Source organism: Ursus arctos, unplaced genomic scaffold, assembly GCF_023065955.2.
Source record: "Ursus arctos isolate Adak ecotype North America unplaced genomic scaffold, UrsArc2.0 scaffold_21, whole genome shotgun sequence".
Lineage (NCBI taxonomy): Eukaryota > Metazoa > Chordata > Mammalia > Carnivora > Ursidae > Ursus > Ursus arctos.
In genome coordinates, this window is record NW_026622886.1 from 13623861 (window position 1) to 13640070 (window position 16210).

At 40.0% G+C, this 16210-nt stretch overlaps 1 protein-coding gene across 3 annotated transcripts in view; it reads right to left on the bottom strand.

Moving 5' to 3' along the window:
- Positions 1-16210, bottom strand: part of UTP20 (UTP20 small subunit processome component) — a 91478-nt gene that overhangs the window by 55752 nt on the left and 19516 nt on the right. For all 3 annotated transcript variants that reach the window (XM_026499815.4, XM_026499814.4, XM_044384486.3), the window contains 10 exons: positions 15998-16150; positions 15765-15853; positions 14354-14459; positions 12496-12646; positions 11780-11842; positions 10850-11008; positions 9686-9762; positions 6861-6940; positions 6386-6626; positions 2332-2517 (listed from right to left, as the gene is read on the bottom strand). In XM_026499815.4, the coding sequence (XP_026355600.2) occupies positions 2332-2517; positions 6386-6626; positions 6861-6940; positions 9686-9762; positions 10850-11008; positions 11780-11842; positions 12496-12646; positions 14354-14459; positions 15765-15853; positions 15998-16150 (1305 nt within the window). The remainder of the gene's footprint in view (positions 1-2331; positions 2518-6385; positions 6627-6860; positions 6941-9685; positions 9763-10849; positions 11009-11779; positions 11843-12495; positions 12647-14353; positions 14460-15764; positions 15854-15997; positions 16151-16210) is intronic.

Genomic DNA, 16210 nt, shown 5'->3' on the forward strand with positions numbered 1-16210 from the left:
CTACAGCATTGAATCCTGCCTAATTTTCTGGCCTGCTATCTTGCCCTATAAATTCTGGACCTGCTGGCTCCCATAATCACGTGAGCCAATTCCTCAAAATATACCTGTTTATACAACACACACACACACACACACACACACACACACATACACACACACACTCCTTCATCCTATTGGTCTGCTTCTCTGGAGAGCTCTGACTGATACAATGTCCCCACATACTTATCACTGAGTCCTTGCAGTTTTACAGATAAACTTTAAAAACTTTCTTTTGAAACATCCATTCCTTCCCCCTAACATTTATTATATTTTTATGAGCCATGTAGGCTTAAAGAGCCAAAGAAAGGGGCGCTTCGGTGGCTCAGTCGGTTAAGCACCTGACTCGCGATCACAGCTCAGATCTTGATCGCAGGGTTGTGAGTTCAAGCCCCACACTGGGCTCTATGGCCAGTGTGGAGCCTATTTAAAAACAAAAAACAAAAAACAAAAAAACCAAAGAAAACAGGAGCCAATTTACATGTTTTCAATAAATAATTGCCAGTGAGAAGCACGTTCCATGCAGGATCATAAACTTGGGATTATGAATATACTGAGGTGGCACTAGGAACGTGATTACCAACTTACTCACATTTTCAATGGTGTATGTTAGCAACATTCTAACTTTGGCTAGAGAAGGCAAAAAAACTAAGATGTGGACCTTACCCTTTCTGACTTACATGGCAGATTTATAAAAAATTAACTACTATCCAAGGCAAGGAGAGGCACCATGATAGAGGCATGGATGGCTCTTCTGAAAGTCCGAAGCTGAGTTAAGAGAACTTTGAGTTTAGAAGACAGGAAAAGCTATAGTGAAGAAGTAGCACAGGAACTGTTTCTGGAAGTATGAGTAGAATTTCAGTTGGCAGAAATGAGTCAAGGACACAGCAGAAAGAGGGGAGGACACAGCAAAGGTCCAGGGGTAAGAAACAAAGAGGCATGACTGGATAAATAGCTTATTCATTTATTCACCAAAGACAAGGACTAATCTTTTGCTAGCTATTTGCTGAGGACATGAAGAAGAAAACATCAATATTTGAGAGGGAGTAGTATGGGACAGAAAGCTGAGAGATCAGTCAGGTAGAAACAGAGAAGGAACTACAGTTTCAGGATGCACGGCCATGGTCTTTCTTGCCCCTGTGCCTTACACACTATCTCCATAGGGCTGGCAGAGTCCTTCCCTGCCCCAGCTGCCTGGCCAACGTTCATCTTTCAGCAAGGGTGGGGCCCTCTCCTTTGTACCAGTCTTCTCCTTGTGGTAGAATTCAGTCATTTTTCAGTATGTTCCTATAACGCCTTGTTTTTTTGTTGTTTTTGTATTTGTTGTGTCCTAGAACTCCTTTAAAAATACTTCTATAAAAAAAATTCGACCGGGCTTCCTGCATAGTGGAGGCTAAGTACCCTTCTTTGCAGCCCAACATTTGGCAGAAGGCACTCAACACAGCTGCTGAATGGATGAACCAATAAACGGCTTGTGGGAAGACTCAACAAAGGGGCGTATCAGATCATGATCTAAAGTTTTAAAATAACATGGTAGCACCAACACACCGGATCCTTGTTGCCCCAATTCAGTCTTCAAGTAAGCTGCACGAACTTCTGAAAGCCTGATCACTTCTACTTTTTCTTTTTCTTTTTTTTTAAAGATTTTATTTATTTATTCAACAGAGATAGAGATAGCCAGTGAGAGAGGGAACACAAGTGGGGGGAGTGGGAGAGGAAGAAGCAGGCTCATAGCAGAGGAGCCTGATGTGGGGCTCGATCCCACAATGCCGAGATCATGCCCTGAGCCGAAGGCAGACGCTTAACTACTGTGCCACCCAGGCGCCCCCACTTCTACTTTTTCTAAGGTTTCCTAACAATTTAGGTAAATGAACAACCCACAGAACAGGAAAGAGGGTGTAAAAGCATGGGAAAAAAAAAAAAGGCAACCAGGCAAGAAATCAAAAGGCAAAGTAAAAGTGCTGATGTGTTTGTTTATAAGAGAAGAGATGTTCCATTACGTGGTCCCTAACACACAGACCTAACACCTGGTGCCGTGAAAGCGAAGGGCAAAGGGCGAAGAGCGTTCAACCACCCAGGCCCAGTGCTCTACCCGTAAAAAGGACTTATGACTAGATAACCCCCGAAGTCCCCCCAATTCTAACAGTCTGAGACTAAATAAGAAAAAATAAGTAGTAACAAGCAAGCAACCAAAAACCTCTGAACACAGGAAGTTCTTTGGGCTGTAAAAGAAAATCCCCGAGGCATTTCTCCTGGAAGCCTGGATCTGTGATCTTTCAGCAACGTGGAACTTACTTTGCTGCAGCTCTTCTTGTCTTTTTCTTCTGCGAGGGCTCGTCCACGGGCGCTGCCTCTTCCTCTAGCTCTTCAGCGTCTCCAGCAGCAGGCTCCTCTTCTACCTCCTCAGCTGCGTCCCCTTTGGCTTTCCTTCGCAGGTCCTGAGTCGGAGCGACCTGCAGGTCTGCGGGGTAATACTCATTGCTGCAGTGGAAACAGATGAAGCCGACATGTCCTCACTCTGTCTGCGACTGACGGATGCATGGTCACGGTTCAGCGCCACGCTGAGGAGTCATCAGCGGCACCTTAGCCAAGCCTCCTCACATTATTCGTTATTCAGCCCTGCTTAAGTACCCTATTTGACAAATCTACCACTAACCGCAGTTATGCTTTTAAAATGCCACTGTTGAAAGTATTTGAAAAGTCCCCTTTGGAATGAGTTGAACTCAGTCTCCCTGTTTCTGGAACCATGACTGGGGGAAGCGGTGTAGGCTTGGATGATATTAAATAATTAATGAGAGCACAGCATTAAGAGCATGCTGGTCACTTTCCGCCAGACACATTCTACTTTGCCAATGTTCTTTTGCAAATACAGGGCTGCAACGAAATTCAGTCGTCTGGACGTGGTCTGGTAAGACAGATGGAACTGTCAACTCCGTTGCTTTGGGGGGCAGTCACAACATGACACGGACTCAAACTGAATGTCCAGGCAATGAAAATCAGTCTCTTTAAAGTAAGCTTGTGCAACTGGTATTCACATTTATTTAATTCCATCCCTTTAATTGCCCACTGTTGTAAGTAACTAATATCATCTTGAAGGCTGTCATATAGTGCACTGGTTTTGTGTCACTTAATTCTTGCATCCAACAGTTATTCATTTGTTGTCTGTTTGGTGCACGGCACTGGGCTATGGATGTAAGGAAACTGATCAGACAGACTTTAAAGTCTGCACTCGAAAATATACTGATAAAATGACATGTTTGAGGACAGCACCCTACCAGCACATGGAAGAAACTCCAGGCTAATACATGTTAAACGCCAGGTTAATACACTGAACGACACCTGGGGAGCTGGGATGCTACACCATATTCAACTTTGAATTCTCACCCAGCAGGATCTAGCACTTAGCACATTAAAAATGGATGAGTGAATTAAAATGAGCAAAGCTGCTGTGTCAGTTACAAACCACACCATCACCTACTTAACGACATCCCGACTATACTCTCAACACTCAACTGGCCAAGAGGCCATGATTTCTTTAAACCTTTTCTCCATGTGCAGCACGTTCACTCATGTTTATTATGCAACAGCTCACACAGAACGCTTACAAGCGTATTCCTAGCACACAGCAAGTACTCATTAGATGTTATCTATTATCAGGAAATTATTGTCATTGTTAGTCATTCCTGCTTCCAGTTTTGTTCTCTCAAAGAATGGTTACGAGGGATTCATAAATGAATTCTAATACTGAATTGTTTGAGACATATTCAGAAATACAAATTTCTAGTCAAAAAATAAAATAAAAAGCCCATAATACATTTTGAAGTTGGAATTAAACATGCCATTTGAGTTTTCCATTAGTTTGGATCACCTATAAAAGTACTTGCTACAGGTAATCACTGCCAACTAATTTTAAATATTTTTTAAAATTGTGTATCTTTAAAAAAAATTGTCCATCTGTAGTCTCTAAGTCTTCTTAAACTCAGAAACCACTTCTTTTTACAGGCTCCTCTCTCCATCTCTAGTAATCCATTTGTAATCTACTTCTTTCTTTGGAGAAAAATTTGGAAACTTAACATGGTAAGAAATTTATTTCGTATTAACACCATTAGTCCTAGCTTTCATACGTATAGCTCTTTGCACTTCACAAAACAACTGATAAACATTATTTTATATGATCTTCAAAACAAGGCAAGGAAGTATCACTGTTTTCATTCTGTCAGTAAATTAAAGCCTGAAGAGTTAGGCGAAAAAATCATTACTCTTCCACCATGGTATCTACTCACCTGCCTGAATCTTCGCTTTTAACCTTTGCCAGAATGAATTACTCATGTAAACTTTTCTACTTATCCATTGGATCCTATCTTCCCTTAGTTGTTCAAAGACATGACTCCAGCAATTCTATTCCCTCACTTGCATTACGAATTTTCCCTCCCTTCTGGATCATTCACACCAGCATTATGCAGATATACGCTGTTTCAATCTTAAATAGAAACCTAGCAACAGCAGCTCTCTCTGCTCCCACATCTCCCTCCACCTGTCAGCTTCTTTTTTACAAGAACTATGCATACTTGCTATTTTCATTTTTCTTCTTCATTTCCTTTTAAGCTCATTTTAAGCTTTCATCCCTACCAGGTTAACCAAAACGACTCTTGTTAAGGTTACTTCTAGAGCCAATGGTCAAGCCTTGTGCTTCATCTGACTGATGCCTCAGATAGCCTGATCCAACTGATTACTCCCTCTTTGAAATACTTTCTTCACTTGGCTCCTGGGATACTACGCGGTCTTGGCTCTTCCTCTGTCACTCTTTCCTGGCTTCCTTTGCTGTTCCTTGTCTCCAGCCTCTAAGTATCACTCTCAGTCCTTGGAAGTCTTCTCTCTCTACATTTGCACGTTAGGTGTGGCCTCATTCCTGGTCTGCTAATTTAAAAAATCATCTGTATACTGATGATCCTTAAATTTATAATCTTTAGGTCAAACCTTTCCCTTGAGCTTTAAACTCCAAATTCAACTGCCTACTTAACACCCCTACTTAGATGTCTGTTCAGTATCCCAAACTGAACACGTCTAAAAATGAATTCCTGATCTTCCCCACAAATCTGCAAACCTCTGCAATCCTCCTAATCTCACTAAGTGGTGACTCTCTTCTTCCAGTCGCTCAGATCAGAACCTTAGAGACATCCCCAATTCTTCCCTTTCACATGAACTCCTGGACTACCCCTCTGCCCCCTAACATCCATGCATCTGATCTGTTGGCTGACCAAACCCCACAGGCTGATCTGGTTGCAACCCTTCAAAAATATCTTTTACTGAATTGAAATCCAAGAATATCCAGAATTCAACCACCTCTCATCAGCTGTACTATGTACAGGTACAACTAATACCTTGGCACCTTGGTCAAGTCACCACCGTTTCTTGCCTGGACTTCAATAATCTATGAAACTGGTCTCTGCTCTGGCCAACCTACAGTCTATTCTCGACATGACAGAAAAATCCTCAAGAAAATTTAAGTCATGCCATCCCTCTGTTTAAACCTTCTAATGGCTTTCCATCTTTCCATTTCACTAAGAGAAAAAGCCAAAGTCCTTTACTATCACTTACAGGCCCAACGCAATTTGGTCTCCTATTAAGTTTTTGCCCTCATTTCCAACTACTTTCTCCTAGAGTCACTGCTGCAGTCACTGAGACTTCCCGGCTGTTCCTTGAAACCAAGCATGTTGTGGTTTGTAGCCTGCTTAACCTACACACCTACAGCATTTTCCCATATAACGAAATACTACTGGAAAACATACTTTTTATTGAATGATTGGTACTGTTCTGTACCTCACATCCCTTATCTTTAGTTTTAAAGTAATCCAACTCTCACACAGCCTTTCTAGTCACAAAACAATGCTCCAGAAAGTTCTTGTCATTCTTTGATAGTACATTCCCTCAGAATCCTGGGAAATATCAGGAGGCTCACAAGAGAGTGGCTGGGCTTGGGTTACTGGAAAATAAAGCCCCAGGCAGGAAATAAAACAACAAACAACAGAGCAAGAAACAACAAGGGCTTTGTATGTTGATCAAATTCAACATGGCCTTTCTTATTTTGTAACCTGGAATTTTTAGATTTTTTAATTTGACCTGGAATTTTTATTAACATCATTTATAGGCTGGTGAGATTCTGACTCATGTAAAATTAAGTGGTGACAAAAACTAGTTGTTGTCTGAGAAAGCCAGTGCTATACAGATATGCCCATGATTTGAAAACGTGACTGACATATAAAAACACTCAGGCTACTTGGGAGCTTAAGACTTTGCATCTTCTCTTCCTCACATCCTATTGGGGACATTCCTAGAAAGGAATACTTACTTGATAAATCTCAAGAAAAGTGGGGAGAGCTCCCTGGACCGTGGCTCTACCCTCTCTGGGAATTTTGCCAGAGCTCGCCAGAGCAAAAAACGGAAGTTTGTGTGGTCCAGTCTTTCCCGACAGTCAGTTTTCAATGCTAACTGTTCATGATAAAGAGCTCCAACATCTCCTTCCTGAGTCTGCTCCCAACTTTCATCTCCAATGGACTTCTCGTCTCTGACATCATTTTGCAGCTCTTTTTCTGCAAGGAAAAAAGTCGTCAGAACCACTAGAGAAATGTTAACATTTGTCCTATGTGTTTCCTCAAGTGAGGGCGTTTCCTTCTCTAATATATGAGGAAACAATAAACTATATCCAAAGGTTATCAAGATAATTCATTTCTCATTTGTTTCCCCATTCATGTGCAATAAAGCAGTAAAAAATTAAATAAACAACCTCTTTCTTCCCAGTCTCCCCTTCACTTCCCCTTACATACCAGCGTGTACAGCTGCCTTTTCTAGGTGCTCATAGTAAACTTTCCAAAATTGCTTATTTTCCATTTCATGTGCGTGAGAACTAAGAGAAAAGATCACAAAACAAAATATGTGGTACAATCCTTTCTAAAAGATCTCTTATAGGAAAAAGAAAGTAAAAGGACATAACTAAAATTTAAATAGGTTATCCCTGAATATAGGGCTTAAACAACATTTGTACTTCTTCATATTTTTCAAATGCCTGCACTGAGCAGGAATTACTATTATTAATTAATTTGAGTACAGTTGACACAATATTAGTTTCAGGTGCACAACTTAGTGACTTGACAAGTTTATTATATTATGCTATGCTCACCACAAACGTATTGTCATCTGCCCCATTACATCGCTATTACAGTATCACTGACTATTCCTTATGCTCTGCCTCCCATGACTTCCTCATTCCACCACTGGAAGCCCGTATCTCCCGTTCCCCTTCACCCATTTTGCCCAACCCTTCCGTCCCCTCTCCTCTGGCAACCATAAGTTTGTTCTATTTGTAGGTCTGATTCTGCTTTTTGTTTATTCTTTTAAGATTCCATTTACAAGTGGAATAATATGATATTTATCTTTCTCAGTCTGACTTATTTCACTTAGCATAATACCCTCCAGGTCCACCCACATTATCTCAAATGGCATGATCTCACCCTTTTCCATGGCTGTGTTAAATTCCATAGTATATACACACCACATCTTTCTCATCCATTCATTTACTGATGGACACTTAGGCTGCTTCCATATCTTGGCTATTGTAAATAATGCTGCAGTAAACATATATCTTTTTGAACTAGTGTTTTTGTTTTCTTTGGTAAATTCCCAGTAGTGGAATTACTGAATCATTTGGTATTTCTATTTTTAATTTTCTGAGGAGGAATTATTTTTATAGTCATAAAATACTACAGGATATTTTTAAAAACCTAAGCAGATCTCTATAAAAAGACTATTTTTAAAGGCACAATAATGGGAACAGGGTAACAGGTATGAGGTATATAGCACAGTAAAGGAAGGAGAGGACTTGAGAGAAAACTCTGTTTGTTCAAAGCTAACGTTGTGTTAGTTTTTCCTCCACCAAATTAAAATATATTTATTGTTAACAAAAAGGCAAAATAAAAACTACATGAAACATACCTTTCAGAATTTGAAGAGATGAATCATGTAAGTGTTTATATAATCTGGTATCTTAGCAACAATAGTCTCAAAATGTTTATATTCTTTCTGCCATTAATTTTCCAAGAGTAAGATTTTGTTTTTCTGTTCCAATATTTTACTGGTCACCTCTAGGCCTGCGTATGACCACATGGACTCCAAGTAGGGGGTCAACATTCACCAGCACCCAGATGGGAGCATGAGAAGGCCTTTGCCTAGCTCTTGGGGATCCAGACTATGGGGTTTGAAGGAGCAGGTCTGGCCCTTCCTGATCAGCACAGAGCACCTGGCCAGGGACACAGGTGAGGGCCAAGAGGTTTTTTTTTTTTTACATTTGGAGATTGGATATCATCTTTAATTAATAATGCCACAGCCCAACACCCTTTTAATTGCTATGGCAGGTTGCGATTAACTGTGTGTGTGTGTGTGTGTGTGTGTGTGTGTGTGTGTATGTAGTATGTATGTGTGTTCCTGAACAGATGAGGGGCCAGTAGAGACTCTTAAGCAGGTCTTAGCCAATAGCTCTACTGAGCAGCGACCTGAAGACAGTCTCCATAGTAACACAGGCTGGACTCCAGCCTCCCTTTTTCCTGGCTACTTTTCATACATTCTGAGGCCCGTGTCAGTCCAGATTAAAGGACTTCTTAGCAAAGTTCATTCTCCAGTTCCTAGGCATCACTGCCTCTGACCACAGGGATGTCCCTGGGCAAAATACAGATTGTTAGGCAAAGGTGATAACTGTTATGCAAGACATGAACTATATATGTTGTTGACTCTACGTGACAAATAAACCAGTTTCCAGATAGATGTACCCAGCAGGGAGACAGCCTACCAGCCATGGAGAACCATTTAAGGCATTCAGTAGCTGAGAAACCAACATTTTTGATAGTGGGCTATTGGTAACACATATATCAGATTCTTCCTTAAGCACAATAAACAAAATTATGAAGCTGATGTTAGGAAGGCCTTGTTTTCAGCGTAACGGTTTGATGGTTCTCAAAGGCAGTAAAAGGTAGACAAATTGGTAATAAATTGGAAAGAGATTTGTTTATTCTACTTTTGTCCTTTAAACTTGGTTAGGGTTCTGAGAAGCCACACATGATATATTTCTAATCTGACAAAAAGCCAGAGTAGACCATCTGAAGACAAATGTCTGCAAAAAGACAGACTACATATGAGGCACAATATATGTATTTTCTATATGACTATTAAGGTCCTTTTTAGAGCTAAGGGAATTTTGAACACTAGACAACTAGGGTTTTAAAAAGTCCTTATTTTTAAACTAAAGTGTGGCTCACTGACTCAATATATAAAAAATAAAATCTTGCACTTATTATACAATATCTTGTCACTGTAAAAAAAAATTCAACAATACAGATGCATCATATAAAGTAAAAAGGGAAAGTCCTCCAGTTATTTTACTGCACAAACATACACGGAACAATCGAACTGTTGAAAAACTTAGCATTAGAGAGAATAAATGATGTTTATTTTTTCTTTACTTTGTCCCAAAAAGAATTGGAGCTACAGATACTATATACACCCATTCATTTAAATCATACCTAGAAAGAGTATAATAGTGGCCTGATCACTCTGCAGTAGTTAAAAACATAATGGCTTCATCCATTTAACCCATGCTTACCTTATGAGTTCAATGACGGGATCCCAGAGAGCACTGAAGTTAACATATAACATGCCTAATAAATAACGAAGTGGCACCTGCGATGATAGGAGGTGAGTTTAGTAAATGGGTAGTAAACTACAACAGAACACCCAAAAATACAAATATCCCAACTCAGATAACTGGAGGTTGGAAAGAAGCGTGTGCTTTAAGGAACAAGTTGTAGGTATCAATCCAAAATTCAGGGTATAATAATTTTCCAACTCTCCCCAAAATGTCACTCGCTATTTAATAGAGAAGAATCACTAACGCAAACGTACTCAAACTCACTCCAGATGTTCACAGAGGGTACAGTATTTGAATCAACAAGACTTGACTCATGATTAAATTTCCACCTACCAAACACTGCTCTTACTGTCACCGTGTAGGATAAAACTTCAGCAGTAAGCAGTAAAGCACAGATACCAAAGAACCCAAGACAGTACACTGTGAACGGCAGCTGGGGCTTTGCAAGCAGATGGCTGAGTTTTCAAAACTAGGTATTAAAGGCATTCAGTTCAGAGGGTCTCAAGTTTCCTCAGTCGCCTTGAGAACAACCGTCATTATTACTCACATCCCCACATGCTAGGGAGGCATCATACAGAATAGTAGTTCTAATAATATTTGGGGGTGAGGCGTTTGTTACTATTTTAGCAGCAGAGCCCTTTTTCAAACCGAAACATAACACAGGACAGTAATATCTCCAACAGGACAGTAGATCTCAAACAGATCTAAAGGGAATGCCTCCACTTGGCCTTCCTCCCAAAGTGATCTGTGATCCATCCTCAAGGGTCATGGATGAAAATTCCCCAATACCAAAGGTAGAGGCCTGACATCCTGAGGTAGTGAACAAATCTGGAGAAGAATACCAAGTTTTAAACTTGATGTTGAGTGCTCCTGTTGCTACTTCCTACCTACCTTCACATATTATGCACCTGTTCAGGAGAACGGAGGACAGTAAATTGTTTCCACTGTTGAAAGAGCGGGCAGAGCCATTTAATTCAAAGCATTTAAGAAAACTGGAGATTTATCTAGCTTAAAAAAATTTTTTTTAACTACTTGATATATTTCTCTTTTCAAAAGCCAGCAAAACAGATCATAAAGCACAAATTAAGTTTAAAAAACTTAATGGACACTGTTTTATACCTCCTGTAACGGCCCATCAGGGACTGCAGACTGCACCACATCATGTCTTAGTTTTCTCAAATGAAGCAGCTTCTCTCTGTAATCGCTCACAGTTGCTGGGACAAGTTCTGCCTGGCGTAATATGGCAAAGGCCGACTGACGCTCTGAGAGCCCATCATCCTGAGTGAATGGAGAAAACCAAGGAGGCAGATCAGTACTTTAATTTCCCAAAAAGACCATGAAATGTGGCCAAAATTCTAAAAAAGAAAAACTGGGCTAGGTTAATGTTTTAAATTAAATAGGCAACACTTTTTTGGGTAAATGATTCATTTTTCCTCATAGCATTTACTTTTTGGTAGATAATTAAGGATTAATATTTAGCATAGACATGACAAGTAAAAAACAGGAAACTAATTGTCAAAATGACTAGAATCGATTGGCCACATTTGTTAAAATAAATAAATATATATATATACATATACTTCCACTCTACAATTCTACTTTTAGAAGCAGTAATTTGCATTATGGAACTATTTCCCTATTCAAAGATATCAGCATAAGGATGTTCACTACCCTTTACTGGAAATGCTGAAAAACTACAAACAACCCACCTAAGCATCTATCAACAGAGAGCTGGTTATGTAAGGTATTTTAAACTGTGGTATACCGTTCAAACTTCAAAAGAAACGAGGTAAGCCTCCAGGTGCTGATATGGCAAAACGTCCAGGATGCCATTTGTTTACACTGTACATGTGGATACAAAAAATCTGACAGAATATTCATCAATTACCTGTGAATTTTCAGTGTGGGCAGGAGTAAGAATTACAACAAAAATTTCAGTTTTTAAGATAGACATTTATACAACAGTGAATGTTCTGCACACGTGTCACTTTGGAAATATAAAAATGAATTACATTTTTAAAGAGTTATCCAAATTAACAGTTAAAATACCTCCATGAGTTCTGGAAGTCGAACCTCAAAATGGTTTAGGATCCTTATTGTCAAAAGCCGAATCTAGAGGAAGTAAAAGGCATGTTTCAAATTCCAAAGTTTACACATAAGAAACTGATTTATAGCCAGTGAGATCTGACTTCTATAGAATTAAGGAAAATATACCACTGGTCAGAGAGATCTAAGTTATTCTATCCCTTATTTCATATTAGACACCAACCAACACCTTATTCAAATAGTACATGGAATAATTTAATGACCAGACGAGACCGAGAAGATAAAGCTGCCCACAGAACCATGTTTTTCTTTCAACTATGACACAAGAAGCATCTCTGTAAATACGTGCAAAGAATCTGATTAAGTTTACAATTCTGTTACAATTAGTGATTTTTATTCATATCCGATGTATTTAGGTATTTCTGCACACCTGACCAAACAGCAGAATCACCTAGAGGACTTTAAAAAACTGCAGATTTTTCAGTTTCAGCCCTACTGAGTCAGAATTCTGGCTAGTGAGGACCCAGAACTTGTACTTTTATTAAGCTCCCCAATTAATCCTGCGGCAATCAGTTTGCAGGTCAGTGTTTAGGAATCACTGCTTTAAAGAGAAATCATCGCACAGCAGCACTGTCTGATTCAGGCGCTCTAACAACCACTGGCAATACACACAGAATCAAAAGATGAGAGACTGAGAACACATCACGAAATGCCATTACCTTGGATATACCAGTCGAAATGTTTGCTTGCAACTTGGGAAATAGTTCCATTAAAGCTTCCTCAGAAAGTGGCCCTTTGCAGCCACATAATGATAATCTCTGATAATAGAGATCGGCCAACAGCAGCACAGATGGCTCCAAAGGAAATGTTCTGCAACAAGACATTTCTTAGACCCAACCTGCACCATATGGTCGAAGGTTTAGACTATAATAGAAACTACAGAAAATTACAACTGGTGAAGAAACTGTGAAAGGGACCAGGGAAAAGTTTTATGCGGACATTTAGCATCATTTTAGAGATAAAGAATCTGAGGCCTTGCAACAGTGAGTAATGTGCTCAAGGACAGCATACAGCTGGGTGGAAGCACGCACATACATCCTGTCTCTGTGGGAGCTGCAGAAGGATGTTTTCTCAGAGAAAGAGCACAGAAGCTGTGGCATCTGCCCTAAGCTAATATGCCTCCATTTACTTATTCTTATCAGGACATATTTCAAGGAGGATTTGAGATGGCTGAGATGGCCTCACACAAGCCAACGAAGCCATTGCTCAGAACCCACAGTTTTAGCTACATGCAAGGAATACACCTGCTGGAAGTGGGCTTGGTGCTGCAATCAAGAGAAAAGTTCCACAACGGCTCCTCGCCGGGCATCCCCTACAGCAGTGACACTCAGGTCTCCCCAGGTCAGGAGCGCGGAGAGCCCCAGATCCCACATCCCCTCATGATTTACTCCCTTGCTGCTTCTGTGCTTCTGCTCAAACGTCTCCTTCTTGGCGAGGCCTTCCCTATTTCAAACTGTTGCTGTCCCCAACCTCCAGACTCTTTTTTTTTTTTTTAAAGATTTTATTTATTTATTCGACAGAGATAGAGACAGCCAGCGAGAGAGGGAACACAAGCAGGGGGAGTGGGAGAGGAAGAAGCAGGCTCATAGCAGAAGAGCCTGACGTGGGGCTCGATCCCACAACGCCGGGATCACGCCCTGAGCCGAAGGCAGACGTTTAACCGCTGTGCCACCCAGGTGCCCCTCCAGACTCTTCTTATCCTGACTCTGCTTTAATGTTCTTACCACTGTCTAATGTGCTATACATTTTACTTATTTATTTTGCTCCGTGTTTCTTCCTGCTAGAATGGTAGCCCCATGAAGGCAGGGTATTTTGTGTGTCTCATTCACTGACGGTGTCTCCCTAGTGCCTAGAAAAGGGCCTAGTACATGAGAAAAACAAAGGAATACTTACTGAATGAAGGAAATGAATCTGTTTTAAAAAGCATGAGACTAAAATGGATTAGACTCTAGAAAAAGAAGTCAACTACTTTACCAGGTTTTCAAAAGATGTGACCTTTAGGAAGGGTGCTGAGCTGAGTAGAAAACGGCTTCCGGGTAACAGCCCAGTGCTACTACCAAAGTCGGGAGCTGGCTGATACCAACTTACAAAAACAAAAACAAAACTGGATTGTGTTGGTATGTAGTGAAAGGACCACAGGAAAGTGATCACTGAAATGGTGATGTCAAGCCGAGACAGAATGAGTGTAGCAGAAATATGTACGTTGGAATCACTCAGGAAGTTCTAGAAGGTCAATACGGTGCAATGTTCAGGCTGGGAACAACCTACAACACTAGTTTACACACATGGGAAAATACCTCTCTACAAAGATGAATCTACATTTAAAGACTGTATAAAAAATGTACTTACTTTAAGGATTCAAATAAATTAATTTCAAATAAATAAATTTCTAATATGAATACAACTTAGGTATAAAGTAGAACAAAACAAGGACTTTCATTATGCCCAAGATTTCACAAAAACAGAAGCTTTTATATTTTGCTAGTGATTAAATAAATGGGAGGTATATTTACTTACAATACTAAATTTTTCACACGTTCCACAGGAACCAAATGAAGAAGTTCGGAAGATTCTTCCAAACTTAGTAGAGTATTTACAGCTTGACAGAGAACAAATAAGTTTCCTAAGGGCAGAAAAACAGGAGAAACTATATAACGTATTCCTCTGACACAGTAACTACCAGGCATCCCATTTATCTAATACTTGCTATTTATAGAAGTTCTTAAATTAAAGTGAATTTGTGCCTCCCAAAGAATCATCTGTCAAATGTCAGAATATAACAGGAAGGAACTGAAAAGAGAAGTTCCCAAGTCTTGTATTTTAGCTTTCTTAAGAGAAAAATATACTCAAAAATAGTGAATAAAATGTATGTTTCATTAATTAAGATGAGGAAGAAGTTCGATGGTCCCACTCACTGGCATTACCCAAATGAGAATTTTTAAGGAGATGCACTGTACTTTTCAAAAGCTATTAAATTATTTTTTTAAATTAGACATTCATTTAATCTTAGACCAGAGGCTGGCAAACTTTGGTCCACAAATCAGATTTGTATGTAGCCTGTTTTTTTATATGGCCTGCAAGCTAGGAATGTTTTTTACATTTTTAAAAGGTTGTTTGAAACAACAAACAAGCAAACAATAAAGAATACGCCACAAAAACTGAATATGGAAACCTAAAATATTTACTATCTGGTCCTTTACATAAAAATTTTGCCAACCCCTGCTCTAAATACTAGAAAAGTTCTGCCCAATACAACTTTCTGCAATGATAGAAATGTTCTGTACTTGTGCCAATATGCAGCTGCAGTCCAATGTGGTAGCCGCTAGCCGCATGTGGCTCCTGAGCACTTGAACTGTGGTGAGTCTATTTTGTTCTCTAATGTGTCCAACAGAGAACCCGGCGCGGTAATACCTCAATGAATGAACAACTACTACACATAATGTTAGAAAAGAAATACTGAGCTAGAATGAAACAAAATACCTACTTTCAGATTGCTGTTTTCAGGCTAGTGAGGGGAGATGTTCAAGTGTACAACAGGAAAGGGTGTTTGGGGCAGGGCAGGCTAGTATCTTGCTCAGGGTAAGCAAATGGAAGCGCCTGGAGTAGACGGTGTGTGTATACAGAGTGTGCGTGGGAGATAGAGAACAAGACACAAGCTGGGGCTTGAACACGAGGGGTCTTAGATACCATGGTGCCCTCTGACACTCCGTCTTCTGATTCAGCTTGTGCTCAAGCCGCGCTCATCTGATCACCACATTATGAGGCACAAGTCAACACCTCCACCTTATCCTCTTTTTTCTGTATTTACCATAGAGGGGGTTGTGTCAGAGCACAATGTTAGCACTATTCTCTAGTATTCCATGTGTTTACAGTCACTTTGGGTGTGCCAGAAAAGAAGAGAAGAAAACAAATGGGGATTGTAACTGACCTTTTCCAAAGCTGCCTCGGTTGACATTCAGGAACAGTGACTCTATTAAGCACGTGACTAGTGGTATCACCGTCTCTTTCTCAAGAGGTCTGTCCAAGAAGTCAGGAGACAAAGGGAAAAGTTCAAACTGGCATTTAATGGCTTTTTCAGGGAATAGCAAGAACGGGCTAATAAATGTTTAAATGAGCATGCTAAGTATCTCTTTCAAAATTAACCATAGTTTATTTTCTCACCTAATATGAGGTAACACGACGAGGGCTGCCCAAGATTGTGAAAGGTAAGTATCTTTATTTGGGGGTAACTGAATTATAGATAAGAGGTGCTCCAATACTGGGATCTGTTCTTTTCCTCCCTTGGATCTCATCTTCTTCTGCCTTAAATAGGATCTGAAGGAAGAGAGGGAAAAAAAAATGTTTAAAAGAGGAGAGAACATAATCGCTCTTGCC